This window comes from Nyctereutes procyonoides, unplaced genomic scaffold (genome assembly GCF_905146905.1).
Source record: "Nyctereutes procyonoides isolate TBG_1078 unplaced genomic scaffold, NYPRO_anot_genome, whole genome shotgun sequence".
NCBI classification, from domain to species: domain Eukaryota; kingdom Metazoa; phylum Chordata; class Mammalia; order Carnivora; family Canidae; genus Nyctereutes; species Nyctereutes procyonoides.
In genome coordinates this window covers 460,351-481,544 of record NW_026575049.1, presented here as the reverse complement: position 1 = coordinate 481,544, position 21,194 = coordinate 460,351, and the positions used below count along the sequence as shown (strand labels likewise).

Below are 21,194 nucleotides of genomic sequence, written 5' to 3'. Positions count from 1 at the left end.
CCAAGATGGAAGGGACAACAGGATTTGAGGACATTTCCTCTATTATTCCTCAAAAGTTACTGCAAAGTAGGTCTATCATTAGAACTATCTGATGCCAAGTCTGGAGTCAGACTGCTTGAATCAGTTCCTGGCTCCATCCCTTACTAGTTGCAGAACCCTGGGCAGCTCTCATTAAGCCTGCTCTCCTCTACAAACCTGGTGTGATAATAGTACCCATTGTGTCAATGAGATGGTGTGTGTAAAGTGCCTAGCACAGTGCCTTGGCTATTAAGTACTTTTTTTTTTTTTAAGATTTTATTTTTTCATGAGAGACAAACAGAGACATAGGCAGAGGGAGAAGCAGGCTCCATGCAGGGAGCCTGATGTGGGACTCTATCCCGGGACTCCAGGATCACCCCTGGGCCAAAGGCAGGTGCTCAACCGCTGAGCCACCCAGGGATCCCCCTATTATTAAGTACTTAGCTATTATTCTAGAACTCCCTGTTTATCTCCTATGCAGCAAGATAGGAACTTTTGAGGAGCCCTTCAAATATCAGAAGTTTATCCATTAGTTCTCCCCTCAGTCTTTTTTGTTTTGTTTTCTGCTATTGGTTTATCACTAGGCCTTTTTAAAAATTACATTTAACTGGGATCCCTGGGTGGCTCAACCACTGAGCACCTGCCTTCGGCCCAAGGGGTGATCCTGGAGTCCCGGGATAGAGTCCCACATCAGGCTTCCTGCATGGAGCCTGCCTCTCTCTCTCTCTCTCTCTCATGAATAAATAAAATTTAAAAAATTGTAATTAAAAAAAATAAAAATTACATTTATCACACACAATACTTTAGTAGGAGTGGTTCCACTCAAACAGCCATAGAACTGCTACTATATTTAGATGCATTACTATGGTTCTTTTACCCTCATGGAGCTCCTTAAAAGATGCCTAGAGCATAGCAGGCTCTTAATATTTATGAATTGACATACTAGGAGGACTGAGATTTTATTTTTTATAACTAGAAGTCTTGTGTTGTTTTCATGTGAATTATTGATAATGTAGCTCTCTGCATTTCTCCCTCAGTCAGACTCAAGCAATGTTTTCGGGGAGGATCAATCCAAATTGATCCAAACTAACCTCCTGGATTAATTCAGTAACTCCAAATTACAGGCTCTTAGGATTACTTGGTTCTTCCTTGTGTTACGACTGATAACAGGGTTTTTCATATTTTTACACAAGGTTTTTTTTTTTTTTTTTTTTTTTTTTTAGCAGAACATAGCCCTTGGTAGATCTTGAGACTAGAGGTTTTTCTAATAAAATGTACTAATCAACATTAAGCATAGGTGCTGAGTTTTGATTCCACCGAACTCTACAATTAACTGAGCAGTGATTATTCTCTCATCTGCAGTGACTTAGCAAGTGAGGAAGGAGAAAGCAGCCCCTGCCATCTGGGAACTGGCTGGCACAGCTGGGCTTCGGATTTGTTAGGGGCTGACCTGGGTTCACAGCTAGGGAATCGTGTTCTACTGGACACAGTCTCACAAAACACTAATATCACACAAGGGCACTCAGTGACTGTGATGAAGTGAGGAAAAAAAAAAAAAAGATCACACTTCACAGTTTTGTTTAAACACGAGACATGGTCAGTGAGCAGATCATGACATAGCAACCAACCCCCTCTCCCAGCTGAGTGACTGCTGCTCTCACCAATTTCAGCTCCACTCTAGTCTGCCTATTTCCTAGGTCAGATACCCGTCACAGAAGTATCCCTGCTTCCCTGACAGCACCCAACCCAGAGTAAAGCTCCACTTCCTTGAATCTTCCCCCGAATCACTTAACCAAAGTCCAAGTCCTGAAAGTCCTACTGCCGCCTTCCTGAGACACAACATGGGTCCCATGGCACACTTCCTCCATTGAGCATTAAACCCAACTTGTTCAACTACAGGTGTATTCCTGGCGGCCTTTAGCTGGCATATGTTAATAAAGAACATCAAGTGTCTAGTTTCCCAAATCTACTTTAGAGATACTTGGCAACAAAACAAACAAACAAACAAAAAAAAAAACAGGATTTGGCTGGGATGAACTCATGTTGTATCTATGATCACATTTGTCTCTAAATGTTTAAAAACCATCTTTTAATAATCCAGAATTATGCCAGAAAAATCAACATTAAGCTTTATCAACGTGTGGTTTCTAAAGTCCACAATATTTCAGTATTTGCCCATTTTAAGTCTTTAGGCCTTTTTTTAAATTTTTCTTTTTGTGACCAACCTTGACCTAGCCCACCATCTCCAACCCCAGGTGTAACCTGAGAGTCATCAACCAGACAAGAAAAGCAAGAGGTAGCAGGAGATATGATGGGGGAAGTGCAACTCAGGATCACTTTCTGTACTCAAAATCCACTGTTGTATCAGACACCTGAGTTGTTTCCCCTACATCAACCATGAGCTGAGGAGGAACTGAGGTTTGGCTATTAGGGTCCCTGGCCTTACTCTTAAATGGATTTAAAACCTCTGTGGTTCTATATGGAGGCAGAGACAAGAGATGAACACTGAGACTCGTGTCCCCAGAAGAACTTTCCTTTTCCCAGCACCTCCCAAGCCTTGAAGGCTTAAGGCATTGTAACTGAGAAAGGGATGGGATAAGAGGGATATTAACTGCCATCAACAACTCAAGAGAGCAACTGCCACCTGCCCTACTATTTGAATAAGGGAAGGACCTGTCAATACATATCCCATTCCCATTTCCCAGCACATCCACCCCTCCTTAGTACCTGCCCCCCTAAATGACCCCAGGAGCCCTGGTTACTAGGTATCCTAGGAATAGTTCATGCAGATAGAAACCAGAAACAGATGGGACTATTTTTAAACTAGACTAGGTGACTCCAATGCTTTTACCCTACAAAGCTCCATCTGGTCTTGTTCTGGGTCCCTACCCGCCACCTGGCCTCAGCCCAACCTTATCCAAGCTAAGTGAGGGTGGGGTCTTTAACCAATTTTGGCATGAGATCTATTTACTGCTCCCATGTTCCACACAGAACATCTAAGCAAGTTTTCACTGCCTCCATTTGTTAAAAATAATTATTTTTTTTATTTCTTTGGAAAGTGGTGGGCCCTGCCCTATGAATTTCCAGGCCAAGCCAAGGTAATGAATGCTCCCCTTGTCTTTGGGCTGGAGTACTATGGTCCCCACCCTCCCATGGGCCCAGGAACAGTTCCTGTATTGTCCAACTCCACTAGGCCCCCCCCCATTGTCTGAAGGCTCTTATCAGGCCTTCTCTCCTGGCCACCTGCTTCCCAATCTTTCCTGGCTTTCCCTCTAGGCAGGTTTTTTTTTTTTTTTTTCTTCCAAAGCCAGTGCTGGGACCTGTGCTATGCAGAAGAGAGGACAAGACCAGGGATGTCCCCATCTTCCCATCAGGGGACAGACAGCCCCTCCGTCAGTCCTTCCTCTCTGTTGGCTTCAGTCTGCACTCCTATGCAAGCCCTCTCTGTGAGGCTTGAAGGAAGATGGACAAGAGGACCCTCATAAAAGGGAGGTGAGAGAAATCAGACCAGCCCAACCCCTTCTCAGAAGCAAACTCCTTGTAGTCTCTTGTCCTAGTTCTTGAGTGGGCCCTCAGACAGGGCCTGGGAGGGCTAGGTGAGTGGGTAAGGGCCCCTCGACCCCAGCCCTGGGAGGCTATACCAGGGGAGTGTCCATTAGCCCCATCAGTGTGGCATGGCTGTGATACGCATGCTCTGGGAAGCGATGGGGTAAGTCACCATGGGAGTGGTGGTGTGGCTCATTGTGATTCCTGCCAAGGGTTGGGCCATCGATACAGCCACAGGGGCCACAGGAGCCACAGATACAGCCACAGGAGCCATGGAGACAGGTGGGGGTGCCATTCCCTGGGCAATTGTTTGAGCCAGAGCAGCTGACAGTGGCGTGATCTCTGGGTTCAAGTGTGGGGGTGGGGGTGGTGGAGCAGCAGGAGGTGCAGCATTAGCTGGGGGAGCAGCTGGAGCTCCAGTGGGGGCCACCAGTTCTTGCTGGGACACAGGGCGAGGCTGTAGAGCCTGGCTGCTAAGAGTAGTGTGAGTCTGGGCAATGCCATGGTTAAAAGTGGCGACAGTGCCCACGGTGGGGGCCAGAGTCTGCTCAGTCGCTGGTGCAGTAGAGCTCAGGGTCATGACCTTGGCTTGATTGCGGAACTGGGCATTTTGTTCCAGCAGTACCTCATTGGTGGCCAGCAGGTTGCTGACCTGCTTCTTGAGCTCCTCCACCCGCTTCCTGAGCATGGCATTCTCCTCCTCCAGCAGTCTGCACTCCACCCCTCGGGGCGGAGCCAGGCTATATTCATAGGATTCAAAATGGGGGCCGTCTGGGGGGCAGCATCCACCTCGCCGGCGCTTGGGGCCTGGCTCATGGTCCTCAAAGCCCCTGTCAGGGAGGTCGTAGATATCATAGAGATCATGACGTCGTCCTGAGGGGACCGGGCCTGTTGAGCCGCCACCACCAGTGCCTCCTCCACCCCGAGCATCAAACTCAAAATCCCGCTGCAGGTGGCGGAACTTGCACTTGGCTCCTCTCTGGCAGTCACCCTTGAGAAAGTCACGGCAGATAGGGACCTCCTCCTTGCCATTGGGCAGGTCAGCTGGTGAAAGGCCCAGGCCGGCTGCCACTTTCTGCCTCAGCCGAGGGGGAAGCTCTCCTGTCTTCTTATAACCATCCTCATCCTCCTTGGAGCCATGGATGAATCGGCAGTTTGGACGGCTACACTCCTTGTTCTGGAAGTCATGGCAGAAGATGAACTCATTTTTGCTCACCCCCAAGTTGGATACCTCGCTCATGTCTGGATGGCGATAGCGGCAACGCTTGCCTCGCTTGCACACGTTCCTCAGGAAGTCTCTACAGATGGCATCTGAGCTGGTCCCGCCACTGCCTGCCCCTGCCCCACTGGCCTCCTCACTGCTACCGCCTCCAGGGCCTCCACCGCTGCTCCCAGTGCCGTTGGCATAGCTGTCCCGGTCAGGCATCCTGGTCCCCCCCAACTCAGGGCTTTCTTCTTTTTCTTGCCACCCTTGGTGACCACTAGGAAAAAGGAGAACTGTGTCAAACAGGAGTCTTCCAGAAAGGCCACACTCTTCCCAGCTATAGAGGAGGCAGTCCCACAACAGGCAGGTCAGAGGGGCAATGGCTTTGGAGATGGAAAATCTAAGGGATGAGAATTCAGGCTGGACTGGGTGGCTTGTCAGAAGTCCCGCCCAGGCCCTGGTGCACCTGGTCTGGGCCAGAATGATTCACACTAGCCTGGCTAATGCGGGAGGGAGGGAGGGAGCTGGGGTGAAGCCACCTCATCTCACTAATGATGACAGGCCAGGGAGGGGAGCAAGGAGAAAACAGTGTTGGGTTTTATGTCCCTTTTTGAGCTGACCTTATTAAAGTCAAGGAAGTGAAATTAAAACTGCTGTCTCAGTGTCTCAATAGGTTAGGAGGAGATTGGAAAGTGGCGGAGATGAGCTGATGAGCCTAGTAGGGCTCTGGATAATGGGACACTGCAGATCCCCTCTTCCATGGGGTCTCAGGGGAGGGCACTGTGAAGTATCAGATTTCTAGACCCCAGGAAATACTAAGTGAAGAGACTGCTGTCACCAGCTTGAGGGCAGTCCCCAAACCTCTCATTTTTCGGTATTCTCTCTGTTTACCACCGCTCTCAACCCTGTGGTCAGTGCCCTCCACTCCCTTTCAGGGTAAGTTCTACAGCTGGAATCTCCACTTATAGACCCCCAAGACACAAAACCATTTGTAAGATCAAGTTCAAGGTGGGATGTAGGAGTTAATTTCACAGGAACAAGTGACTTCTCTTTCCCCATTCTACACCCCCCTCCTATTCCCCATTAGAAGATCTCACTGACATCAAACCACACCATTCCTTACCCCATAAAGATCCTCTTTATGGGATCCCTGGGTGGCGCAGCGGTTTGGCGCCTGCCTTTGGCCCAGGGCGCGATCCTGGAGACCCGGGATCGAATCCCACATCGGGCTCCCGGTGCATGGAGCCTGCTTCTCCCTCTGCCTATGTCTCTGCCTCTCTCTCTCTCACTGTGTGCCTATCATAAATAAATAAAATAAAATAAAATAAAAATTTAAAAAAAAAAAAAAAAAAAAAAAAAAAAGATCCTCTTTATTTATAGACTCTATAAAAGCTTTTTAAGTCTCCTCTTTCCCAAGAGAGCTCTGGAATGCCAGTCCACTGCCCTGGTTCTAGCCCTCCCCTCTCCCCACCCCCAAGAAGACTGGGAGTCCCTGCCACCACGTGTCTGACCTCATAAGCCTTTCTACGGCAGTGATCAGGCTCCCCCTGCTGTTCAAATAGGAAAACTTCATATTGTTTCCCCTTGAGTTACAAGGAAATCTTTGCTTGTTTCTTTGGTCTTCATTTTCCCCCAAGAACCTTCCCCATTGCCTTGACTTTGCCTTCAGAGCTCCCTAAAATGAACCAACCAGATCAGAGTTACAGAAGAATCTGTATCCTCGGGACGCCTGCACAGCTCAGTGGTTTAGCGCTTGCTTTTGGCTCAGGCCAGTCCCAGGATGGAGTCCCGCATTGGACTCCCTGCAGGGAGCCTGCTCTCCCTCTGTCTCTGTCTCTGCCTCTCTCTCATGAATAAATAAATATTTAGGGGAAAAAAAAAAGAAGAAGAAGAGGGATCCTCTTCCTCCAAAGGGATGTAGTCCCAGAACAGAAACAATCAAGGAAAAAAGGGTAAAAATGGAAGATACAAACTTTTACTAAAAGGGAAAAGACCCTTTTAGTCGTGCTTCAGGCTTAGATGAAGCACGTTGCAAGTCCCACCAGAGGCAGGTAATCAGATGATACTCCTCCCCACCCAACTCTCCCCGGATGGTTCGATACCTGAGGTAGCTCAGGTGAAGTCCGGGGCTCCTGTGGGTCTCCACCTCCACATCACTGCTGGATTCTGAACAGGAATAAAAAACAAACAGAGCCTTGGGTGGGAGAAGGGGTAAGAACGGGGGACTATGAGGTGTTTGTCACAATTAAGAAGTCTGACGAAATGGCAAGAGCTCTGAGCGCTTCCAAAATTTCCTTTGAGTTCAAACTGAATTTCCTGTCAGAGGGAGAAGGTGTCGGTAAGAGGAGTAAGAGAGAACTCCTCTGGAGAGCCTAGGAGGACGGGCTGGAAAACCTGCCGAGGGGCGCCCTGCCTCAAGATGAAGGAAGGTGGGGGGCCCGGGCCCGGGTTGAGGCCAGTTCTCTCCGAGCGGGGAGCCGCGCAAGGGCAGCGGCTGACAGTGCAGCGGGACGGCTGGTTACACTTGGGGGCGGTGATTATGACGCTTCGCAACACCCCGGAGTTCGGGGAAAGTCCTAGGAGTTTCCCACACAAGTCGGCCGGCTTGCCAGGTTCTGTGCAGCGCGACCGGCGCTCAGCGGTGGACCAGGCGAGTAGGACGGGCACTAAGGGGGCACAGGTGGAGCGGGCAGAGGGGACTCCAGGTGACATCAAGCTGCGGGGATGGACAGGGCTGTGACGTCACAGAGCTGGCGTTTGCTCGCGAAGCAGGGTCAGTCAGAAAGAGGGCTCGGCCCCGGGGCGTGAGAAAGCAACGGCTCGGTCTTGGGGGGCCTCGTGTAGCCCGGCCGAGCCCAGCTGCTGGGCCGGCCCCGACTCCTCCCCTCCGGGCGCGGCCTCCACCTAAGTCTCCCGCCTCCCTCACCTGCCGCCGCCGCCGTAGTTGCTGCTGCCGCCTGCCGGTCCTCTAGCTTCGACAAAGAGCCGCCTACCCTCTCGCCCTTCCGCTTCCTGCGGAAGAAGTGACGCTCTAGCCACCAGACCCGGAACTACTCTATGGTGTGCAGAGTACTTGAGCGGCTCGCCGCAGGAAGTTCCCAGCAAGCCTTGCGTGTCACCATAGCAACCCAGGCCAGCAACACAGTAGGGACCCAAAAGCGGGAACTTAAGCTTCCGTGAGCCCAAAGCAGAGTAGGGGTGGGACGGTTTTTCACCGCTCTCAGCCGCGAAACCGTCTTGAAATCCGTCCCCTTGCGTGTACGACACCCAACACGGCGAGGGCCACCCAGTTATCGAGCTGCTCCGAGGGCCTGGGGCCAGATGCTGGCCAGGGACGGGGGTCCCAGCCCGGGCCGTAGCCTCCGTAGCGTGCCTGACACCCTACAGCACGGGGTACTCAAAGGGCCTGCTGCACCGATACACACTCCCCAGGCGAGGGAACCATAAAAACCACGTATCAGACAAGACCGTTGTTTTTGTTTTTTTTTTTTCTTCAGCTAAGACAGCAGAAGAGATGATTTATTGTACACGTTACATTCAGCCACAAACGAAAACAGAATTAGTCCCGAAAGTAACAGGTCCAGGGCAAAGGACCAAGGAGGGACGGTTTGGGGATGATCAAGTCCGGTCTCTCAAAGGTGGTTGTCGCGATCAGATGGCGATGGATGTTCTAGATACACTGTATCAAGCTCTAGAAAGGAGGCATGCAGTCCAACAACTGGTCCCAGCGTCCCTGGCCTCTGGCTTCCCTGATCTCTGCTCCCGTGGCTCCATGCGTGCACAAGCTAGCGGTTTACTTGGACCTCTGCCTCATCTTTCTTCTTTTACGCTTCAGCCTGAAAAGCAGACACGGGAATACAGCTCCTGCCCACAAACACCAGTTCAGTCCTTCCCTCCCATCTTCTGGGCCGGCAAGACCGACAAGCCCTTGGCTCCTATTATCTTGTGTTCAATCCCTGACTAGGGGAAGTCAATACTTCGATGGTTTTCCACCTAAAATTATTTTAGATTTCTACACCAAGTGTGTTCCTCCCACGTTTTGTCCGAGGAACGCTACGTTTCCCTCTTCCCGTTTTGGCCGGTCAGATCTCAACATACCTGCGCATTCGCTTCTTCCTCCACTGGCAACCGATCATAACCAGAGGCAGTGAACAAAACAAGAGATTATTAGGTTTAGGAATAGTTTTAGGCAGGGGTGTAAACGGCATTATTTAAAACCTGGCAGGTTTTTGACCAAGTATGAGGGCCTAGTCGCAGTAACCCGATGAGTAATTTGACTCCCTCAACCGCCTACATAAATCTGAATCTCCGTGCGTTTTTCTCCTCCCGCCCTCTTACCCACCTCCTCTGCTTCTCCCCAAATTCTCCTCCCTCCTCCTAGCTCGTGGACATCCCGGAGGACCCAGCGGCTCGGGAGCCATGGCGGACTTCCCTTGCCTGGCTGTGTCTCCCCCCCCCCCCCCCACCAATCGCTACTGCGTCCGCTTGCCGCCAGGGACCGCTTACCTTGGCTCTCATGGCGCAGAGGTCTCTACAGGTAAAGAGAGAAAGGCTACAATTAGTTTGCTGTAATGATGGCAAGTGCAGAGATCAGATGTTAATGGATTGTGCACGAAATCCGGACACAACAGGCACCAACACTCACCCGGGAAGATGGCGCTGACGCCGAGAGAGCGGCGGCGGCCCGCCTCCAGCTATTTAACAAGGAGCTGTGTCGTCACTTCCGCCGCCTCTTCCCTCCGGGGGCGGGGCTTCCCAAGGGAGTCTCCGTGGCTTTCAGCCCGTCTCCGGTGGCAAGTGAAGCGGTTGGATTAGGAATTCTCTTGGAAACGTTTGACATTTGAGTCTCAAAATTCCCCTCCTCTGTTTTTTATTTTTTATGAGGACCATTTTTATGTATCATTTCAACGTGAGCGCGTATTTCCAACGTGGGACGGAGAGGCGCAGACTTCCGCCTTCCCTCACTGCTTCTTGGGAGTTGCAGTTTCCTGGCGACGCCGTCCATTTTATTAAGGCTAGGTACGGAGTCTAAAAATTCCTCGTTTGGTTTACTGGTTTATTTTCTAAATTGCCGTAGGGAGATCTTATCTCGGAGATTTACAAAGGCTCTTAAGTTACAGGACATGGAGGGTTGCTAAGTGGGGAGTCCAGGAGGCCGCCATACTACAGAGGCCTTTGTCACTTAAATCAGTGCTTTTTCCTCAACTATGGTCTTTCCCCACAGTACCTGAGGCTGAATGTCGCAAGGTTCCTGGCCACAATGCATTTTGTTCAGAAAATACTTGAGTGACTCTCCCTCTACCTAGGGGTGAAGATCAAATCAATAGAGGAAGATAGGAAGATCAGCTGTCTTTATTTTTATTGTATTTTTTTTAAGATTTTATTTATTCATGAGAGACACAGAGAGAGACACAGGCAGAGGGAGAAGCAGGCTCCATGCAGGAGCCCGACATGGGACTGGATCCCGGGTCTCCAGGATCACGCCCTGGGCTGAAGGCGGCGCTAAACCGCTGAGCCACCCGGGCGTCCCTATTTTTATTTTTTAAAAGATTTTTTTTTTTTAAATTTATATACTCATGAGACAGAGACAGAGGCAGAGGGCAGAGGGAGAAGCAGGCTCCATGCAGGGAGCCCGATGTGGCACTTGATTCGGGAACTCTGGGATCACGCTCTGAGCCAAAGGCAGATGCTCAACCCCTGAGCCACCCAGGCATCCCTTTTTTCCAGAAGATTTTATTTATTTATTCATGAGAGAGACACACACACACACACACAAGACACAGGCTGAAGGAGAAGCAGGCTCTCCGCAGGGAGCTCCACGTGGGACTCAGTCCCAGGACCCCAGGATCATGACCTGAGCTAAAGGCAGATACTCAACCACTGGGCCACCCAGGTGCCCCTCAGCTGTTTTTAGAGTGAGAATATTTGGTATTAAGGTAAAGAACTTACCCATCTCATGGTATGGTCAGGTCAGAAGCACTCAGAAAACATACCCATAGATTTGGCTATAGGAAATTTGATTTAGGAAGGATGAGAAAGAGCCCTATACCATACAGATTTCACCTTACTTTTATAGTAAGAGTGTACAGCTTTTTGTGATCATCCTTTTTTCGTATTTTCCTTTATAATTTACACAGTAACACTTCACCTTTTTAACTGGAAAAAAATTTTTTTAATACTTCAGGCCCTCGTTTAAGAAGACCTAGTATTGTCACCATCAGAATATAACAATTTTTGAAAAAAAACCTCCATCAACATTAAATCAAGTCCACCAGCATTTCACCTGTTGATTGCCCACTACAGTTGCCATATGAACATGGGTTTGAACTGCCATGAGTACATTTACACGTGGAATTTTAATCTACATACAATACTGTAAATGTATTTTCCTTGTGATTGTCTTTATCTTACTGTAATAGAGTATATAATGCCTATAACACGTAAAATGTGTTAATGGTTATTCTAGCTTCTGGTCAAAAGTAGGCTATTAAGTTTTGGGGGGTCAAGTTACATATGGATGACTGTGCCAGCACGTTGGTGCCCCTAATCCTTGTGTTTAGGCGTCAACTGTAGTCTATAAGCTCTTATGAAGGGACTTACATTCAGTTTTGTTCACTATAGTTATCTCCATATCAGCAAAGCCTCACAAGTAAGATAGTCTAATAAATCATCCATCCATCTCAGACTGGCCCTGAAAAGTTGCCTAAAGACAAAGGCATTTTTCCTGGTTTCTGAAATCAAAATACTTTTTTTAAAGACTCCCCACTGAGCAAAGAGCCTCATATGGGGCTCGATACCAGCACCCTGACATCATGACGGTGCTGACATCATGACTTGAGCCAAAGGCCGACACTTAACTGACTGAGCCACCCAGGTGCCCCAAGATACTTATATACAGTGCTTTCTTTCTTACAGTACACCTTGTCCTGAACAAATTGTCACCAACAAGGGGTAAGATTTTACTCTAGAAAAATTTAAAAGCTTTCATTAAAAATTTACTGTCTTAATTCAGAGAACCCAGGCTTTAGGTCTTCCCCAATCCACAGTACTTCTTGGATTAGAAAGACAGAATGTGGCAACATAGAAAACTAGTTCCAAATGACCATCACTTCAACTGACATTTCCCCCACCTCCATCAAATAAGAGCAGCATATGAAGGCACCAGGATTATGAGCAAATCCAAATTTATTTTAACGCCATGTCTTTTTCAACATGTTTAAAAACCTCATAAGTTAGCGGGAGCCCTAGTTCCTGGGACAGCATGCCAGAGGTACTGAAATTCATCACCTTTCTCTCCAAACCCCTAGCAATTCATCCAATCCAAGTCCACAGCTTCAAAAAGCCAAAAGTTGTATTTTCAGTCAGTCTGCTCCTTTGGTTCCTGGTCTTTCAGGGAGGGAGGTCAAAATATTTCAAACAGGGAACAAAAACCAGTTGAGCTTCCAGCTCAGGTTTCTAAGATGGAGCAGGGGAATGCATTGACTCCCCCCCCCCCCCCCGCCCCATTGACTCCAAAGAAATGGACAAGGTTGAGATGGATTACTTCTTCACAGCTTTGTGAAGACAAAAAAAAAAAAAAAAAGTCCTGTGGAACAGAAATGACTAAAGAGATTTACAAATAAGGATCCATTTGACAGATGAGAATCCCTTGGTAAATTCAGGCTCCAGCTGCTAAAAATGAAGAGGGGCCTAACCAGACAGTGTGGATCAGAAAAGGAATCTGCCACATGTGAATAAAAACAATCTGAAGAATATAGCTCCTCTCTATATTTTGAGGCCTGATAAAATACCTGGGGAGTGGGAAAAGAGAGGAACAAGCCCCAACAGGTGGGAAAATGCTGACACCAGAGTGGTATAAAAAAATTTCAGCTGAGTTTTTAGTGGTGGTGGCTACTTTAGCTTTCTCCCTGTTCTGTTGTAGGGCCATAAACCTTGACCAAGCAGAGAGTAGTAGAAAAAGGCTAGAAAGAGGGGCTTGAAGACGATGAATTTTGACTCCTGATTTTATTATTCAATTTCTCTTTTCTATTTAAAGTAGTCTTCGGTGGCTGGGAAGCCTGGCCTCCCAAGACCAGAGTCAGTTGGAGCTGGTTGTTGTTGGAAGGGGTTGGGATGGGGACAGGGATGGGGGCAGGGAGACCCTGCTCTGCTGGCGGTCCTGGGTGGAGAAGACGAACTGCACTTCACAGAGCCTGGGGTGTGGTGGGAAGGGGATGAGGCAGGAGCGGCAAGCTGGGGAGATGGGACCCACCTCAGTCCCCAGCTTCATTCTCTTCTAATGTTTCCCCACTGGTGGCATTCTCTGCAGTCTTGGAGGCCTATATTCATGGAAAGAACAGGAAGACTTATCAGTTTCCAACTACTTGTGATAGTATCTGGGAGACCAAGGACAAAAACATCCTAATGCTTTAGGTCAGGACCAAGCAGGGCAGTAAGGATCTACAGAAATATGTACGTCCACCACAACCCAGGAAGGTAGACTAAAGACTAAAGATCAGGTTCACCCTGCCAGTGAGGGAAGATCATAACACACCTTCTTTTTTTTCTTTTTCTGGGTTTTCCGACTTGCAGAACTCTGGAGGAGGGCCTGGAAAAGAGGAGGAAGAAAGAAAACAAATTTTGAGCAATGTCGAGGAAACATGAAATGTCACTCTCAGTATCGTAACTCTTTTCAGGCCTTTGTTGACATCTCATCCTCACTCCCAGGACAGGTGCCATGTGCTCGCCACTCTCCTTTGTGCTCACACACTGACCTTTAGCTCTGCATCCTGGACTTCCATCTCAGACTTGTAGAGGTCAGGCTCAAAGGGACCACTGGTTATCCGCATGGGGCCATTGGGCATGAGCAGGACTGTAAATTTAAACTGGGCTACAAATTCACCTATAGGAGAAAGGAAAGGTTTTGATAAAATGACCCCCTGTCATAATCTTTTCTGAAGCTAGATGGTGGGGACCCTAATTAGGGGCTCCAAAGTGAAACTCTCTTCTTAGAACTCACCCTCCTTCTCATAGAGAACATTAAATGGCTGTAGGAGTTCATGTTTGGCGCACTCCACCACACCCATCCGGGCCTTCTTCTCATCCTCAAATGCTCTGGGTGGGGGAAGACAGATTCAGGTATCCTTAACCCCCTATCAAGTCTTACCATTTTCCTGTTTTTAAATAGCTCCTACCCTCAGGCAGAAATCATGCTTAGGATTGCTCTTGCACATTATCTTCGATGAGGGCAATGGGGAGAGGGAGAGAAGGCATGCATGCAGGCTGGAGCTACAAGTCTAGGCAGGGGCAGGGTGGGAGGGGGTGCACTGGGAGAGGTAACAGTGTTCCTGGGTGTGTGGTCTATGAGTCAGGCTGGTTCCAAGTCCTGTTCTTGTTAAGTGCAGTCATAGTACCTTAAAGTAAATGGCATGGCATCAAAACGCCTCTCCACCTCACTGAAGAAGGCACGTGAAGTTTTCATTTTTAGGCCATACTGTTTAGAAGGGTCTCGTTTGTAAATGGTGGTTCTCTGTCCTGCATCCTTGGCCTAAAAGAGTAATGCGTTAGGTCACAGTTGGTCTGGTGCTCTTAGAACATACCTTCAGCTACCCCTCTTTGGTAGCTCTGGTAAACTCTCCTCACCTTGCCCTCTCCTGAGCTGACAAGAACATCCACAGCATATACTTCATGTACCTCAAATTCAGCTTTTTCATGGTCCTTCCTAAAAGGAATAAAAAGGGAACCGTAAAAAAAATGATTAGTCCCTGGAGTATGAAATAGAAAGGCAGACACAATTAGGCTGGGCGTATGGAAGAAAACATTCATGACTAGTCTCAGATGGTAGAAAGTAAAGGGTGGAATTGGCACCTACTTCTGCTGGTCTGTGGGATTCTGGATAATGGTTTTCTCTCCATCGATGACATGCTGCTTCAATTGATGTGACAACATACCTGTAGACACGACAAAGCCATTTAGAATCCCAAAGGGTTTCCAAATCCACCCATCGACACTGTGACAGGGCATGCAATAAAGGAAAAGTGCCTGGCTATGAAAACTCAGGGTAGTATGGGTTTTGGCTTAGACTGTGCTAGAGCCAGGATAGATCCTAAAAGGAGCAAAATTCTTCATTCTACTAAAGCACTCACTCAGACCCTCAACCCTGTTATCTGAGGTCTCACCTTCTATTGGTGTGCAATTAAACGAGTGGGCAACTTTGTTCCAGGCTTCTGTCACTTGTGTGTTCTAGAAGTACAAAATCAAGTAACAGGTGAGATATATACCAGAGGTCAACAAGTTCTCTAACATGAGAATGAAAGGGATAAAAGAACTGAGAGTCTCCATATCCTCCATCAAAAAGCAATGATTCTCAGTGGCTTTTCATTTCATAGCCCTATTATCCCTACAACCTAAAAACACCTTACATTAGCTTATCATTTTATAAATGCTTTCACCAAGATGGTCCAAGTAGACAATAATTCTGAAAGATGAATGGGGCAGAGCTATATTCCATATCCCAATTTAGAAGATGTATAAACTGAGGCTTGGAAAGGTTAAAAGATTTGCATAGGGTTAAGCCAGTTAACCGAAAAGAAATGGGAATAAACCCAGGTTTTCTGGTGATAAATCCCGTGTTTATCCCATGATATCTGTTGAGAGGGGACAAGTTCTGATTTTCCCTTTTAACTCTTTCAAACATCTGATCTCCACCTAAACTATTTCCTTTGTCATTAAACAAAGTGAAAAATACATAATCATAACTAATAATACTAAATTTTGTGTTAGGTACTTCACATGGATCATCTCAATTGTCGTAACAACCCTCTGACAATAAGGGGCAATTTTATTTTTCCTATTTTGCAGATGAGGAAATCTGAATTCCAAGTTTCATTCATTCATTCATTTATTTATGATAATCACAGAGAGAGAGAGAGAGAGAGAGAGAGAGAGGGGCAGAGACACAGGCAGAGGGAGAAGCAGGCTCCATGCAGCGGGAGCCTGATATGGGATTTGATCCCGGGTCTCCAGGATCGCGCCCTGGGCCAAAGGCAGGCGCCAAACCGCTGCGCCACCCAGGGATCCCTCCAAGTTACTTTTAAACAGTAAGGGGTGGCAACAGGGCAAGAACCCAGAAATTCTGATGTATGTCATAATTTACAATAGCCACTATACAATTATACGTTCCAGTGGAGATATGCAATAGTATATAAAGAATAAAAATAATTAATGTGCACAAGCGCTTACTATGGGCCAGGCATTGTTCAAAGAGCTTCATAAGAGTGGTAGGAAGTAGTATCATAAGGAAACCAAGACAGAGGTTTAAGTAAAAATGATGTGAATAACAATGGAGATGAGGTACAAACTGATTAAAAGCATAAAAAACAAGAGCACAGGGGAACAAAAAAGGCAAGCTTTAAGTATCGAATAGGACCCTGGAGACTGAAGTGTTAGAAAAAATGTCTCCACTCATAATCTAACATGTTAAAGTGTTAGAATGAATCCATAACAGTTCATGATCCCTAGGCTTCCCTGACATTGTCTTGCAAGGCAAAGAACTCACTTTTGGCCTCTCTCTGCTACCAGTTTACTGGTACTATTATGATTTGTTTCATTAGCTTTTAAAGTTGGGTTTTGGGAGTACCTGCCTGGCTCAGTTGGAAGGGCAATTCTTGATCCTGGGGATAGGATTTTGAGCCCCACATTGGGTGCAGAGGTTACTCAAGTAATTAAGTTAAAAAGAAAAAGTTTTTTTTTTTTTAAATTTTATTCATTTATTCACGAAAGACACACAGAGGCAGAGACACAGGCAGAGGGAGAAGCAGGCTCCATGCAGGAAGCCCGATGCGGGACTTGATCCCGGGTCTCCAGGGACACGCCCTGGGCCGGAGGTGGCGATGAACCGCCGAGCCACCAGGGCTGCCCTTTCATCTTTTTTTAACATGTATTTTACTCCAAGTAATATACCTCAAATTATTTTAGGAAAAGATGCACAGCCAAAACATGAAAAAGGAAAGATCTCTAGGCTCCATGAAGAATGGATCATACATCCCCATATACCTAGCATGGAACTTACCTATGATAGGCACTCAGAGTTAAACAGTGCTTAGTTAACTGCTTCTTCTATTTCAGAAATCTGTTTCTAATTTTGTTTTTTTTAAAGATTTTATTCATTCATTCATGAGAGAGAGAGAGGCAGACGCATAGGCAGAGGGAGAAGCAAGCTCCCTGCAGGGAGCCTGATGCAAGAACTTGATCCCAGGACTCTGGGATCATCACCTGAATCAAAGGCAGACGTTCAATCACTGAGCCACCCAGGACCCAGAAATCCAATTCTAATTTTAAAGAGCTGTTTGTATTAGGGGCACCTGACTGGCTCACTCAGTAGAGCATGTGACTCTTGGTCTCAGGGTCATGAGTTCAAGCCCCACCTTGGGTATAGAGCTTACTTAAAAAAACAAAACAAAGAAAAGCTGTTTTATAAGGGGGCTGCAGAAGCTGGGAATTCAATAGAGAATAGTTATATGTGGGATGCCAGGGTAGCTCAGGGGTTGAGCGTCTGCCTTTGGCCCAGAGCGTGATCCTGGGATCTGGGATGGAGTCCCACGTCCCACATTGGGCTCCCCACAGGGAGCCTGCTTCTCCATCTGCCTATGTCTTTGCCTCTCTCTAAATATATATCTCTCATGAATGAATAAATAAAATCTTAAGAGAGAGAGAATAATTATATGTGACTAATCAACTTTGGCTCTATCATCTTTGGAACTGGACTCAACCGCTTACTTACCTGGTTTCCAGGTTTGACCAGGCGTAGAGCAGCTTCAGCACAAAGGTGAGCTGCCTTAATGACATCTGCTTTCCGCCCTGTTACTTGGGTCCCCTGTAGATAAGGAAATGCAATCAGTACCTTCCTGGATGCAATCAGTACCTTCCTGGAAAGTGCTTTACTCAACTGGTCACTATGCAAGGCCAGCCAATGAACAGGAGAGAAAACACTTTCCTCTTTTTATTTCTCTAGGGAATCTCTCAAAACATTTGGTGGTAGAGAGTGGGAATAAGAAGCAAGCAGCAGGGGATCACTGGGTGGCGCAGTGGTTTGGTGCCTGCCTTTGGCCCAGGGTGCGATCCTGGAGACCTGGGATCGAGTCCCACATTGGGCTCCCGGTGCATGGAGCCTGCTTCTCCCTCTGCCTATGTCTCTGCCTCTCTCTCTCTCTCTGTGACTATCATAAATAAATAAAAATTAAAAAAAAAAAAAAAAAGCAAGCAGCAGCATATCCTCCCCCACTCCCCATAGGTAGAACAGAGTTCAAAGGAGGCCACCTACCTGAGCTACATCAACCACAAAAGTGTGAGCCACATTAGCGATGAAGCCATCCACATGGACCCCAAGGTCACTAAAAGGCAAGAAGAGCAGAGCACAGCATTAGCAACTAGCACTACGCAAAGGCTTAGGAAACAGACAAGTGCTCTAAAACGGCTTAAGCTTACATTTTTACCAAGTCACCTTCCTTGAGGATATAGTCCTGGTCGCTCTTCAAAGGGGAGAAGTGACATACACAGTTATTTACTGAAATGCTGGTGGGAAAGGCAATACCTGTAAAGAGACAATCATCAGCCTTACTGCCTTGCTGTCTCTCTCTCTCTCTTTCTCTTTCTCTCAGCCCTGTTGCCCCTCAGAAAAATGGAAGGATTTTCTTCAGGGTCTTGCCCGTTTGATCAGTTTGGATTGAGTAGGAAACTGCTTGTATCCCACCTGCCATTCAAATTTCCAAATATCTCAACCAGGGCTCGGATGGGGGTTACATCATTACAATAAAACAAACAGGACTGAGTAAGAGTCAAATTTGGGAAATTAGTGGGGGGATTTTTTTTTTTTTTTACCTTTCTTCATTTCTTTTTCTTTCTTGAAAATTTTCCCTGTCTCTTCCATAATCATGGCATCACCTTTCTCACACAGGCTCAGTACCGACACACCTGAGCAGGATGCTTCCACCAAGGACCGAAGTACCCCTGGGAACAGAATCCCACAATGTCAGCCCTGCATGTGTTGTCTAAGTTACCATCCAAATAATATCCAGAAGTTAGAGTTACTAATATTCCGTAGTGCCATTGCCCAAAGGCTGAAAGAGTGAACAGAAAAGTTTTGCCTCTTGGAATACAGCTACCTATAATCACTAAATTTCTACTTTCTTTTTCCTAAAATAAAAAAATCCCTCCCTATAGAATGTGACAACTGGGTAAACACTATCTGTCTCCCTAGGAAAGGGAGACTTTCCAAAGATACCTGTGGCACGGTAGGACAGTTACGAACTTCGAGGGGGTTCTCATCAAGGTAACCAACATACATGCAAAGCAGACTAGAAGAAATTTATAGGCGTCAGGAACAGGAAGGTAGACACAGAACTGCTGACTCGAAGCTGATGCATTGTTAAATGCTACCTTTTTCCCTTTCCAGACACCCCAATTAGATGTTTGTAATCTCTGTGTAAACGTATTTCTTCATCAACCAGTGTATAAACCAAGAGGACTTAGCCTAAATTCCCTGGGCTTCAACGGGCTCATGGCTTACAGCTTTCAGCACAATTCAAAGAGGTGTTAAGACCCGAAAGAGTTTCAAACTGATATCTGGGATCACAGTGCCTCAGAAGTTGTTAAGTTGCAAGGGAAAACTTTTTTCCTGATTCAAACCACTAATACTCAAAAGTACCCCAAATGGGGGCACTACACTAAATGCCCATTATGTTATAAAGCACTGTTGTAGTCACAGGACATTCTGTCTGTGGCCTAACCTGAACTACAGGTTTGATTTTTGTTATCTAAGTTTTGGGGATTCTTTGGAAGTGTGAAAAACACAGGTTTTTGGCCCTAGGACTAAAGGGATCCTAAATACTTATCTTTACTGTCAAAACCACTTAAAAGCCCAAATCCAAGCATCTTCTGTCCCCCTTAACTGGGTATTAAAGTAAAAAGGTGAACTGGAAAGAGAGAAAACAGAAAGTGAGACACCTGCCTAGCTTGGCAGGCAGCTGCTGAGAAAGTCAGAGCGCAGTCATAATAAGGAGAGAACTTCTGAGATTCTAAAATCAGTCCCTCCCTTTTCTGTACTGTTCACAAGGCTGGCCTAGTTGGGGTGAGAACCTCAAAACACTCCTAGAGTTGTCAAACCCCTGAGAACAATCATATCTGATGGTTAACTAAGGCGATCCGCCCAGATTGCTGGTAGTGATGAATAACTACAAGGAAAGGCAGACGGATCTCCAAGACTTGTGGTAGGATCTGCAGGGGTGCCCTCCAACGGTCCCCGAGCTGACCCAGAGTAGAAGGGGGCCCCACCAGCGAAGGAGCTGAAGTAAAAAGCACGAGCCTCCAGCAAAGCACGTGGTAGGGAAGCTGGTGTCAGGGGAGGCAGCAGGGGAAGAAGGGAGCCGGCGATCCGCAAGGGAACTCGGCGACACGTGTCGGCTGGGCTCCTGACGCCGGGGAGCGAACACAAAATAGAGGGGCGCCTCCGACGCCAACAGCTGCCGCTTCCCTCCCGAGGCGGCCTCGCCGCTGCCTGAGTCGGGAGGCAGGGATCCGGAGCAAGAGCGCGGGGCGGCAGCTGCGCCCGGCCGCCCGAGTAACCGCCTGAGGTCCAGCCGGCCGCGGGCCCGTGCCTCCAGACTCCGGCCCAGGCCCGGCGGCGCGGGTCCCAGCGCAGCAGTCTTCCCACCCGCCGCCCCCAGGGACCCGAGCGGGGCCCTCCGCGGTCACTCGGCACGGCCCCACCGCCGCGGCCGCTCCGGGGGCAGCCCTGCACCGTCCTCTCCGCCTCCCCCTCTCAGCCTCGACCTCCGGACCCCCGAGGCCCGCACTCACGGTTGGCGATGTCGCCCCCCATCTTATACTTGGTCACGACCAGGTCCTCGGCAATAGTTTGCTCCTGCTGCTCGTCCTCGCCCGACATCTTCCCACCTCCGCCGCCGCCGCCGCCTCGTTCCCCCTGAGCCGCCGCCTCTGTCTCCCTTCCCAGCCGCAGGCTGTGGCCAGAGCCCCTTGGATCCGCGAGGAGAGCGCGAGCGAAGCGCGAGCGAGCAAGGGAGCGGGCGGGCGGGCGAGCGAGAAGCCGCGAGCGCGCGGGCTGAGGCACAAGGCACGCTGGGACAACGAGTCCCTGCTACAGCCCGCCTCTAGCCGAACCTGCGGACTCCTGAACTACGACTCCCAGCCCGCCTTTCGCGCCCCTAAGCCAGGCCCTGGGGCCTTGCCCTCCGAGGGCCTCGCACGCCGGAACCGCCGAGCACGCTGGGAAGGGTCCGACTCCGGCGGGAAGGCGGAGCCCTCGGGGAGCCTGAGGGGAAGCGTGGTCTCTCCCGGAAAAACCGCAGCGACCAGGAGCCCTGAGCGAGTAGCCGTAAGAGAGGGGCGGGCGGGCCAAGGGGCGGGATGGGGCGGGTAGAGGCAGGCGGCG

The 21,194-nt window shown here is 48.4% G+C and overlaps 2 protein-coding genes and 1 long non-coding RNA gene across 5 annotated transcripts; all 3 read right to left on the bottom strand.

Moving 5' to 3' along the window:
• Positions 1 to 1,620: 1,620 nt before the first annotated feature.
• On the bottom strand, positions 1,621 to 7,875 carry ZC3H10 (zinc finger CCCH-type containing 10). 2 transcript variants are annotated; one of them, XM_055327795.1, is made up of 4 exons: positions 7,695 to 7,875; positions 6,871 to 6,934; positions 5,892 to 6,064; positions 1,621 to 5,045 (listed from the first exon to the last, which is right to left on the bottom strand). In XM_055327795.1, exons 3-4 carry the CDS (start codon positions 5,894 to 5,896, stop codon positions 3,683 to 3,685), a joined length of 1,368 nt encoding a protein of 455 aa, XP_055183770.1. In that variant the 5' UTR covers positions 5,897 to 6,064; positions 6,871 to 6,934; positions 7,695 to 7,875; the 3' UTR covers positions 1,621 to 3,682. The 2 variants fall into 2 exon arrangements, with proteins under 2 accessions (XP_055183770.1, XP_055183771.1); XM_055327796.1 differs by lacking the exon at positions 5,892 to 6,064.
• A 363-nt stretch (positions 7,876 to 8,238) lies between these two features.
• LOC129511334 (uncharacterized) lies at positions 8,239 to 9,454 on the bottom strand. 2 transcript variants are annotated; one of them, XR_008664795.1, is made up of 4 exons: positions 9,414 to 9,454; positions 9,275 to 9,299; positions 8,867 to 8,889; positions 8,239 to 8,604 (listed from the first exon to the last, which is right to left on the bottom strand). It is a non-coding gene; the product is annotated as an uncharacterized LOC129511334 (long non-coding RNA). The 2 variants fall into 2 exon arrangements; XR_008664794.1 differs by having other exon boundaries at positions 9,275 to 9,451.
• A 3,299-nt stretch (positions 9,455 to 12,753) lies between these two features.
• PA2G4 (proliferation-associated 2G4) lies at positions 12,754 to 20,831 on the bottom strand. The gene is made up of 13 exons (XM_055327896.1): positions 20,603 to 20,831; positions 18,626 to 18,754; positions 18,233 to 18,338; positions 18,069 to 18,138; positions 17,529 to 17,621; positions 14,926 to 14,989; positions 14,619 to 14,697; positions 14,390 to 14,468; positions 14,161 to 14,294; positions 13,767 to 13,861; positions 13,522 to 13,649; positions 13,302 to 13,355; positions 12,754 to 13,086 (listed from the first exon to the last, which is right to left on the bottom strand). Exons 1-13 carry the CDS (start codon positions 20,688 to 20,690, stop codon positions 13,021 to 13,023), a joined length of 1,185 nt encoding a protein of 394 aa, XP_055183871.1. The 5' UTR covers positions 20,691 to 20,831; the 3' UTR covers positions 12,754 to 13,020.
• Between the last annotated feature and the right edge of the window lie 363 nt (positions 20,832 to 21,194).

What these genes read in the sequence shown, in the direction of transcription:
- PA2G4 (XM_055327896.1), bottom strand. Translation starts at nt 20,690, where the DNA reads ATGTCGGGCGAGGACGAGCAGCAGGAGCAAACTATTGCCGAGGACCTG. An exon ending in AATCCCACAGACCAGCAGAA is followed by an intron (nt 14,469 to 14,618) that starts GTAGGTGCCAAT and finishes TATTCCTTTTAG; the next exon opens with GAAGGACCATGAAAAAGCTG. An exon ending in AGAAAAAGAAAAAAAAGAAG is followed by an intron (nt 13,087 to 13,301) that starts GTGTGTTATGAT and finishes CCATGAATATAG; the next exon opens with GCCTCCAAGACTGCAGAGAA.